This window comes from Betta splendens, chromosome 12 (assembly GCF_900634795.4).
Source record: "Betta splendens chromosome 12, fBetSpl5.4, whole genome shotgun sequence".
NCBI lineage: Eukaryota > Metazoa > Chordata > Actinopteri > Anabantiformes > Osphronemidae > Betta > Betta splendens.
In genome coordinates this window covers 3,661,630-3,672,173 of record NC_040892.2, presented here as the reverse complement: position 1 = coordinate 3,672,173, position 10,544 = coordinate 3,661,630, and the positions used below count along the sequence as shown (strand labels likewise).

At 49.5% G+C, this 10,544-nt stretch overlaps 1 protein-coding gene across 1 annotated transcript; it reads right to left on the bottom strand.

Moving 5' to 3' along the window:
- Position 1: 1 nt before the first annotated feature.
- Positions 2-9,502, bottom strand: dbh (dopamine beta-hydroxylase (dopamine beta-monooxygenase)). Its single transcript, XM_055513437.1, has 12 exons — positions 7,443-9,502; positions 5,586-5,732; positions 4,669-4,926; positions 4,415-4,591; positions 2,908-3,010; positions 2,660-2,826; positions 2,439-2,582; positions 1,485-1,523; positions 1,061-1,120; positions 830-957; positions 348-511; positions 2-232 (listed from the first exon to the last, which is right to left on the bottom strand). Exons 1-12 carry the CDS (start codon positions 7,809-7,811, stop codon positions 123-125), a joined length of 1,866 nt encoding a protein of 621 aa, XP_055369412.1. The 5' UTR covers positions 7,812-9,502; the 3' UTR covers positions 2-122.
- Between the last annotated feature and the right edge of the window lie 1,042 nt (positions 9,503-10,544).

The following is a 10,544-nucleotide window of genomic DNA, read 5'->3' as shown; positions in this document are numbered from 1 at the left end:
TGACATCACCTCCTCTGTTCCCAAACACCGAAACGCTGCCAAGTCACAATAGCTGCTTTGACCTTGGCCTGGTGTGGTGCTCTCGCCCAGCAGGCCCCTCAGGCCCAGCAGGCCCCTCAGGCTCAGACTAGAGGTGTGGAGGACCCGCTGGCCGGAGCCGCTCCTCCCTCACAGGGGTACCGAGGTTTTTCAAGGACAGCAGTCACTACTGGTAGAGGCTGTTTGTCCCAGTCTCCCTGAAAAGATGAGAAAAGAATGCAGTTTTAAAAATAAATTTGTGATAATGTCTGTAGAATTATTATTATTATTATTTATTATTATTATTGCTGTGTGTGTGTATTTTGGACTTGCAGGAAAGAGCTGTGCGGTTGACTGGTTGCAGTGCATGGAGACGGGGGCCGTGTTGTAGAGGGAGTCCAGCACTTCGCCGCTGAACGCATCCCAGTGTAGCTGAGAAAACTGCTCGGTGACACTGACCTCGCCGCACACACACCGCTCGTTTCCCTGGAACCTGGGGGGAGAAGGGGGGAGGTTGAAGGGAAATCGATACAGGAGCGAGGCAGGGTGAGATTGAGAAAAGAAGAACGGAAAGGATTCGGGGTGAGAGGAGCAGTTTGGTTTTAAAAGCACCGAGCGCTTTGGGCGCTTTTAGATTAAAAGCAGTAATCACCGGTCGGGCCCCGGTGAGTGAAGGATGGATGAGGGAGGGATGAGGGTGGGGAAAGTGGCTTAGACGCATGCGAGATGGGCCCCGCTCAGGGAACACAAGGGGAGGGAGGCCCCCAGAAACAAGCAGATGATCTGAGGAGGCTCCGCGTGCGTGTGCCACCTGTTAATGAAGCTGAAGTATTTCTGCAGGTATCCTGGGTCCACGTGGGTTTTGCAGAGCTCCAGCTGAGTCCTGGGGTAGTAGTGAATGTAGTTGACGCACATTTCCTCCATGATGCCAAACCCTCCCTGAGGGGACATGGAGTTAAAGGCAGAAGCGGGCAGAAATGGAGCACTTTGTGTGTTGGAGGTGAGCCTCGTGTTTGGTTTGCATTGACAGCGTGCGTCTCACCACCGTGGCTTTGCTCCGGTCCTCCGTGTTGTAGGTGCACTTTGTTATGAGGACGTCGCCCTGCAGGATCACACACAAACACCGGCGGACCGGCGCCGTTCAGGTTCTAAACACACGCCCCGGAGGTCACTGAGCCAAGCATTAATTATTGAGCAGAGCCGGCGGCCAGTTTGCCGTTTTCCCGGCGCAGCGTTGCTTCGCGGAACTCGGCTGCTGCTGCGGTTCTGTCTCGCGTGTCTCCGGGGGAATCTCCTTTACGGCCGCTCTTATTTCCTCCTCATTTAAGCACCTCACGCAGCAGCAGCAGATTCTAATTCAATAGTTGACGTGCGAAGGGAGGGGAACTCACATCTGGGGCCCTATAGTTGGGTATAGGTGGGTAGAAATGACCAAACCATCGTATAGTCACTGCTTTTATACTTACAGGTAAAACATTGACCATTTTCCTTAGGATGCGGATTGTCTGTGGAAAAAAAACAAAGGTTACAGGTCGGTTCTGCTTAGTCTGAAATCAACAGCAGCAGGACATATCACAGTCTAGCAGGTGTGTGTGTGTGTGTGTGTGTGTAAGCACAGCACATGTCAGCTGCTGTCACTCTGCAACGTTAATGTTGTACATCGGCTCCGATGTGGAGTCGATCGTCAGGAGGGTTGTTTTCCTCCGCCGCTTCTAGTGGATGGAGAATGTGCTGCGCTGGAGCTGATGAGGCCTAAACTCATGGCTCATTTAACTGTGACTGTCTTATTATAAAAGACTTAGTTTTTTTTTTTATCAAATGCAGGCAATTACAGTAAGTAAGTGAAATGTCAGCAAGTAGTCGGCAGCAAATGCTTTTTGAATCACCAAAGGTAAAAATAAACCATGGAATCATCTCAGTAATGACTTCTGTGCCCTGCGCGCCTCGTTTTCCTTATTGACAGAGTTTTGCTCCGTCAACAGGGGAAGTGTGGAATTAGTTGACTTGAATTCCCCCTTCTGTAAAGCCTCACCAGAGCAGCAGGTGTGCTCGGTAAAGCCTCCGCTGGGGCGGCTCTTTGTTGGGGATTATAGTTGTGCTGTTAATGTTGGTTAGGAGAATTATTCAGTCGTTGTAAGTGAAGACAATTAGGCATCTGTGAGCCGTTTTCAACAGGCAGACTCATGCTTCAGGTCTTTCGTCTGCGGCTCATGTTGCTTCTCATCAGCTTCGCAGGGGTGTTCGCCTCGTAACAGAGGCCGACATCAGACTAATGCCAGTGTCCTGCTGCGAGCCGTGATCTTAATGGCTCAAACTCCGAGAAAGCGCCAATGCTGTGAATGTTATGAACCAGTCCCGTCTGTGGTTGGCTGCAGGTGGAAGCTCACTGTTGAAGCAGACTGGGTGGAGCCAGGACCCACCTGGTAGTGTGTGCTGAAGTGCTGGTCCTCCTGCACCACCTCCAGCTCCGCGCCCGCCCGCACCAGCACCGTCCGGACCCCGCGTCCCGCCAGGTGGGTGTGGAGCTGGGACGCGAAGACGTAGATCCCACCCGGAGGCAGAGCCTGAGCAGCGACACCCCCCCCCCCGTGAGTGAGCCCACCATCAGAACCAGAAACGCAGCGGCTGCTCGGATACGGACCGTCTGGGTGCACTTGGAGGTGCAGTAGCCGCTGAGGTAGAAGCGGTGTTGTCTGGGAGGGACGGCCATGATGGGGGTGTAAACCAGGCCCAGCTCCATGATCCCGGCATCGTAGCGCCGCAGGCTGGGCGTGTAGTGCAGCCGAATGCCCGATGCGTCGCGCCGGCCTGAACACGCCATGAAATGTGAAGTATTCAAACGCAGCAGGCGCAGAAGAGCGACTTCACGCCCCGTTTGCGCGCGCGTACCCGATATGAGGAGAGGGTTGTGGTAGTGGACCTCCAGGCGAAGGAACCTCGAGGATCCGGGTCCTCCCATGGGAAGACCTGCGTCAGGAGGATAGTAGAACGCCTGCACGCAAACAGACCTTCACTGAAGCCTACGTGTAAAGACAGGACGGACGCGGTTCCTCTGTTTGGAGATGAGAACGTGTCATTTCACACAATAAGAAGCATTAGAATTCAACAGCAGCTTCACGCCGGCCATCGTTCACCTTTATGGTACAAACCGATACAGTAAATCCACAGAAGCGCAGCTCAATTTAACGCTGCAGCCATAATAAATAGTTTGGCTCCAAAAACATCAGGACGCCTCCTCCGACCCAATTTAAAACAGCAGAATGTTGATCATTAAGATACTGAAGATATTTCAGTGATTTTAGCTCTCACGTGGTCTCAGAAATATTTAGTTCCTAGTTCATGTTCTCGTGGATCCACATTGTGGGAATGTTGAATTGAATTCTTTGCGGCCCCCGTGGCTTCAAAAGCTCAACTGATCGAAAAGGGATTTTGACGTAGTTTTTATTGACGTCTGATTCAAATGGGCTGTAATGGAGGTTGCTTTGTTTAATATTTTCTTAACTGTAAAATCACTTTCTCATCTTCACACACACACGTTTTCTCTCTCCTCTGCTTTTTGACAGTGTCATGCTTTACTGCGTTGCTCCTCTTTTACCCCCCCCCCCTCTCTCTCTCTCTCTCTCTCTTGTTTTGTGTTTTTTTTTGCACATCTCCCCTCTGATGTGGTGCCAGGCAGAATGAAACAACACTATTAAGAGGTGATGAAAGAGGCCTGAATATTTCCCACCTAATCTCGTCTCCGCAGCTCGCCGCTCACAGAAGGCGCTCGCTCGCCTTTGTTTGGCTGGCAGCTAATCCAATCGCAGGGAGGCCGGGCCGGCTGCGATACAGCGGGGAGCGGAGCGGAGAAATACGGTGACAGCCTCAGCGCTGCCTGTCCTGTCTGCTTTGTGCCACCAGCAGGCCGCCTGCCCGGTCAGACGCGCGGCCGGAGGCTGCAGCGCTGAGCGTGTCCCACGTCTGACGAGGAAATTATACGTGACTGAGAGGAAGCAGATGGGAGATCAGTCTTCAGCTAAAATGAGACGAATGAGACGGTTGGGGTTGACGGTTTGATTCCGCCTCCTGAGCTGCTAGTGGCCGTCATATACTGCTTTAATTCATCTGTGCTTCCCACATACAGACTGTCTCAGCTCTGACGTAGACTGGAGCTGCGTGTGGGGGATCATCATCGCTTTTCTGCTCCTGGCTCGGATATTATGTGCGTGGGGGTTTGTGTTTATCTCTCATAATAGACACAAGGACGGGACCAAAATTAAGTTTCATTCCAACTCCCTCTTTCAATTAGACACCTGTGTGTGTGTGTGTCTCGGAGGGGGGTCCAACACACACATACACACACACACACACACACACACACACACACACACACACACACACACACATCCCGTCATACCTCGGCACCCATAGCCCACGCCGCCAGCACGTGGCGGCAGAAGTTGATCTTGCGCGGCTTCATGGTGTCGTCGCAGGAGCCGCTGTAGTCCGGCACGTCGCGTGCGTCCGGGGAGCACTCGAACACCTCTATGTGGTGCACGATGGCCTCGTTACCCGGCGTTATCACGGACTCGTACTGCGGGAGAGGCGTGTGAATGGAGACGGCTGCGTGGTTCTCACTGTACAGTGTGTTGACTGCGTGGTGACGCGTACCATCACTATGTGGTTCTTGGGCATGTTCTCAGGCAGCCGCTGGATGTAGCACCAGTACGTGGTCTCCTGGTTCGGTATGACCACGTTCGGCGCCACCACGTCCAGCGTGCGCGCGTCCGGAGGCAGAGTGGGCGACGGGGCGTCGGGCCGCAGCATCAGCACCCTCTGCACGCCCGCGTGGATCCGGGACAGGTTGAGCTGCTCCAACGAGGCCAGTGGTCGGTCCAGGAACCCGTAGATGATGTGCACCGTTCCCTCCTGGCCAATCAAAAACAAAAGGATAGCCAGGATGTTCCTTTCAAATTAAGAGTCTCCTATAATTGTTATTTAGTCAATTTAACATTCCCAACATTCCCAGCAATTTCACGGTGACACCTGAAACCACAAGGTCTCTCTAATAATAATAATAATAATAATAATAATAATAATAATAATAATAATAATAATAATAATAATAATAATAATAATAATAATAATAATAATGATGTCTTTGTTGTGACAAACATAGAAGACATATTAAAGTAATCTTATGTCCTCCCTCCCACACACGGGTGCTAATACTCCAGCGCCATCTCCTCCACCTTCCTCCCGTGTCATCATCTTCTTATCACCACCTGTTAACTGTCAGGTTCAGTCAGTTCACGGCTGACACACATTTTTCTGGAGGCCATGAATCACATGTCAGTCTCCCCTGGTGCTCTATGTGCACCTGGGTGGGATGAAAGTGCAAGGCTCGACTTCAGCGGAGCTTGAACCTCCTTTTTCTCACATAACACCTTGTTTGTATTTGTTCGATTTCTGAAAATGGATTAGTAAAATGCCATCAACATATATTCAAAACAATTCAATTGGCGAAGGCTATTAATATAACTGCTTTCCATACTTCCAATCCGAGCAAATAAAGTTGACTGACTCACCTCGATGAGGTAGTCCTTAGGGTCACAGGTGCTGAAGGGTCTTTTGAAGAACAGGTAGAAACCATCAGGTTTCTGTTTGGCTTCAATCAGCTCATAGTTCTGCTGAGTGTCCAAGGACACGTGACCCTCGCTGTCGCTCCATGCATCCTGGAAAAAACACACAGAATAGCTTTATCAATTAAACCAAAAGCATCCATTCAGCGTAAAATAAAACCCATTCTGCCTCTTCTTTTAGGTGAAATGAACGCTGTTTGACACACTGTATGAAAATGGATGCATTTAGCTGAAAGACATTTCTGTAGCAGGTTGAGCTGTGAAACTCTGGCAGACCCAGTGTACGAGATACTCTTCCACCGGCGTCTGTTATGTTTCTCACATTCATATCTGTCCAGAATAGCACCTACGACCGGGCTCTTTATTTCCGTCTCCCTCTCCGTCCCGCTTATATAACTGTTCTGCACGAAACGGCAAAGATTTTGATTTCAAAAATACATCCTGTACAGGAGTCTAAAATAATGTGGGCTGCTCTGGGTACGCGTCAGGCGTCAGGTGCGTTTCATGTCTGCGCTAACCTCTGCAGAAAGCACAGACGTACAAGGTGTTAGGCCCCGACAGGGTTTTTCACTGAAATGAGAGGAATAGTAACACACGGGGAGAATTTAACCTTGAAATGGAGCTGAACTTTGGAGAATTTTAGACTGTGACCAGTCAAAAGGAACTCGTCATAATGTAATAATACTTTTTATATATCTTGCTGTAACACATTAGCAATATATATTAATATAGTATAGAGGTAGACAAAATGTAAAGTAATAATCGGAGTCTCCCAGACCTGCATACATTGATTTATAAAGGATTTTAGGAGTCACTGAACTATAAAGCGTATCCAAAATGTGCCTTTGAGAAGCTGTGTGTGTGTGTGTGTGTGTGTGTGTGTGTGTGTGTGTGTGTGTGGGAGAGAGAAGAGTGAGGGCTACAGCTCGGCAGTGACCTTTCTTGTGCTGGTAATTTCGCCCTCCTCTGGGAAGAGAGACAGATGGGAGCGAGCGTAGGAACAGGCGGGGAGCAGCGAGGAGGGCAATTTAACAAAAGATGCTTTATGATGTGAGTGCTGCATGATGACTGTTTAAACTTCATTTGCAGTGATTTGGGACGCAGAGATTTGAGTGAGTGAAGGGAAATAAAGGCAGTTTAGAAAATGAACAGCTACGATTCAACTTAATATATTCTAATATATTTTTTACATTCTGCTTTATTTGTATATTAATGCCAAAAACAATATAATAATATTAAATGTCCCTTCTTTCCTATGTGAGTCCAGACCGACCTTTGGAGTCCTGCTTGCTCCCTCTGGCCCCACATTGAATCACATTTTGTTTCTCTCTTATATCTGCTCAATAAGTCAATAAAACATTTACTGGTATGAATTATTACTATGATTTGTTCTAGGAAGCGTGTGTTTTTACCCTATGGGTCCACAGCTAAGCTTTCATGTGGTACATTCCAGTCTGCATTGTGATATGCTAATAGGTGCTAATGATTCCCAGGTGAACGCCAGCTATTAGTGCAGTTTGAGTGATTTCCAATTAGCAGGGGCCGATAACGTCCTCTGAGACTCGGTGGCCACGGAGCCGCGTGTCCGCCAGCCGCTCGTGCACAAACGGCAATCTCATGCTCCAGGGACCACGGACGGGCGAGGAACGCCGGGAAAAGATGGAGATCTCCACTCCTTAAAGACTTTCATCTAATCCCTGAGCATCCAGAGGGCAACCGGAAGGAGGGATATTTTACACCTTTAGTTTGAGCGCTTCCATCCTCTCTGTTAGTCAGACACAGATGACGCGTGACACACTTTACCCCAAAGAAGCTCTTGGTTCCAGAGTCCCACAGCACCACCAGGTCGGCGTTGGTCAGCTCCCCGCGGTCAGACATGCCCAGGACCACGCCGTGCCTGAGCCGGGCCACCCGCAGCTCCATGTAGACCTCCTGCCGGGCGTAGCTGATGTTCCAGGCCAGCCGGAGCTCCCCGCGGGGGTCCAGGGGCACGTGGAAGGGCATGGGGAGAGGCAGCCCCGGGCCGGACGCCTCCGAGGTGAAGCCGGACACCTCCAGCGGGTTGCTGGGCGCCTGGTACGAGGCCACCAGGATCACCATCAGTGCGGCCAGCGCGGTGAAGTAGACGATGGTGATGTCCTGGAGGCGAACGTTCCTGCTGCAGATCCTCATGGCTGCAGCGGTGGATCAGTGTTTCAGGCACTGTCCTCCTGCTGCTCTCTTCTAACAGTGCAGACGTGTCCGCCTGGAATCTCCCGACGCTCACGGCTCGTGTACTGGAATCTGGACGCAGTTCAGGTGAGCCTGCTTATTCTTCTCTCACCGTATTTGCTTTTCTGCCAGGCCCTCGTGTGCTGAAAAGTTGGACGTGCACCAACTTTTTTACTCCGTGTTCCACAGTCCTAGTGGCTTTTGTCTTTCTCCTGCTAGTGAACGCTGTCTCCCCTCGCCGCGTCTCCTATACTGCTTTTTAAGGGACTCCTCCCTTTTTAGTTGTCTGTTTCCATCCAGCTTAATGGCACTGCATTTGTTGAGGAAAATTGGATTTTATTCTTTAAGCCCCGAGGTCAGCCATGATTCTGCACATCTGCCAGCTCCTAATTGATCCAAATCCAACCATGGACATTATCAACAACAATCGGATTCGACTGACTAAATTTTATTGCTCGCTCCATCTTTGTCCTGTTTCTTGCTCTATTAACCGTACATCAAACATTTCCTGACAAAATAACAATCCACGTATACGCCACCCCGGTTTTTTTCAGGTATTTGTGGCTTTAGGGGACTTGCGGAAGCATCAACAAGGCATTAACACATTATGTCCTCTCCCTAAGCCACCGCCTGAGGCGGAGGAAGACCTAATCAAACTGTCAATTATGGCTTTGAGGAGCAGGACACATTGAGGGTGGCTTAAAAGGTTAGTGAAGCCCCTGTAGAAAAGTGTTTGTGTTTGTGTCTGTCCGTGTTCCATTTGATGAAAAACACTTTACAGAGCATTAGCGCTCTGTAAAGATACAGTGTTGAGAAGCCTTTGTCCATTAAATGTGAAGTGTGCTAATCCCACTCTCTGGCCATAAAACCTTCACAGGGAGTTTAAGATCGTTTCTTCCTCGTGTGATATTTAAAATCCAGAAAAGTCTCTGCAACGTGTGCCTCTTGTTGATTCTTATTCCTTCTAACCATATTTGCCTGTGCATTAGTTAGTTGTCTGTAACATGCACAGTGAGGTTTGGCGGTGGTTATAAAGAGCCCTCTGGTTCATTCCCAGCTGATCACCTGCAGGTGACTTCACTGATGAGCTCTTCGTCTCTACCTGAATGTGGTGCTAATAAGCTGTTGGTGCCTCCGATTGTAATGGAACCCAGTGGATTGTTGGCCCGCCGTGGTCCACAGCTGCTAATTCACCCAATTAGGCTCTAATTATGTTAGTCACATAGGGAGAAATGAGGGATGGGTGGCTGCATAGACAGACCGAGAAGTAATGGACACCTACAAGGTAACACAAGCTGCTGTCTGTTTCGTGTCCTGTTATGAGTGATGCTGTGAATTCCAGCTCCTCACGAGGGCGAATGCACATTCAGAGGATGGATTAAAGTTGTGCATGATGTTAAACGTTGAAATCCTTGTCCCGGCAGGAAAACAGAGGAAGCAGAATGAAAGGGGGGAAAAAAGCCCTGAACTGGTTTTGTGCTGGTTAATGTAATAAAGGCAGTCGTTCCCTGGAGCAAAAGCACAGATCTGTGTGTTGCTCTCATGTCGCCGGCCTTCACACGAGGCTCAATAACCATTTCTCCCGTTCTACATCTGTTTGATGGCCGACTTTTCTTATCTTTACACACTATCTTTACTGGTCTGTCTCTGCTGTGTCACTGCCATCATCCCCTCTCTCTCTCTCTCTCTCTCTCTCTCTCCCTCGCTCGCTCTCTCTCTCTCTCTCTCTCCCTCGCTCGCTCTCTCTCTCTCTCTCTCCCTCGCTCGCTCTCTCTCTCTCTTTCTCTCTCTCTCTCTCTCTCTGTCTCTCCCTCCCTCGCTCTCTCTCTCTCTCTCTCTCTCTCTCTCTCTCCCTCTCTCTCTCACATGCTCACTTGGTTGTTTTTATGCTGCTGCTCCTGATGTCTCCGCAAACACAAATGAGAACAGGGGGGTCAGAACAGGGAGACGGGGGGGAAAGAACCGATTCACGGAGAGACCGGTGTGTCTTTTGTGCGATCGCGTGTTCATTTGCATAGGTGACATCGTCCCACAACGTCCTGGATACTGGGCCCTCGACATTTCCATCACGCATTGCTTCCAGTCCAGGACAAATATGGGCACACAGGAACAGCGACGCCACAATGAATCAATCGTTTGTGAGCGCCGTGCACACACTTGATGGTACAGGTGTTGTTTTGTGCGTTTAGAGGGCAGCGGCCCTCAAGCAGCAGTGCCCAGCCCTGTCATCCATATGTCATGAGACTGTTTATGACAGCTTCATGACTTATTATTACTTAGGCAGAAATAACAGCGCTGGGCCCCTGGCACTTTGCAGTCATTTCAAACACAAAGTTATTTAAATATATGCACCGTTCAACTGTTATTATCCATCCATTGTCTGCTCTTATAAGTTATCCTGATCCTGGAAAGGATCCCAGCTGTCACTGGGCGGACTACACCCTGGACAGCCCAGCAGCCCAGTTTAGACTCACTAATTAACTCTGGGTCGTAGAGAAATCTATGAATCCTGCTACTAAATGTTTCATTTTAATTATGTTCCAATAGATGGTGGTGGCCTGACTGTCAGGCATTCTGAGAGACAGAGGAATGAATAAAAGCAGATTTCAATTCAACAGGACCAATGCAGCCCTCTCAATCTTTCTTAATATAAATATTTCAACAGTGCACACTTTCAAAGCGCACTAATCTCCA

What these genes read in the sequence shown, in the direction of transcription:
- dbh (XM_055513437.1), bottom strand. Translation starts at nt 7,811, where the DNA reads ATGAGGATCTGCAGCAGGAACGTTCGCCTCCAGGACATCACCATCGTC. An exon ending in CTAAGGACTACCTCATCGAG is followed by an intron (nt 4,927 to 5,585) that starts GTGAGTCAGTCA and finishes TTGATTGGCCAG; the next exon opens with GAGGGAACGGTGCACATCAT. An exon ending in CAACCCTCTCCTCATATCGG is followed by an intron (nt 2,827 to 2,907) that starts GTACGCGCGCGC and finishes TGGCGTGTTCAG; the next exon opens with GCCGGCGCGACGCATCGGGC.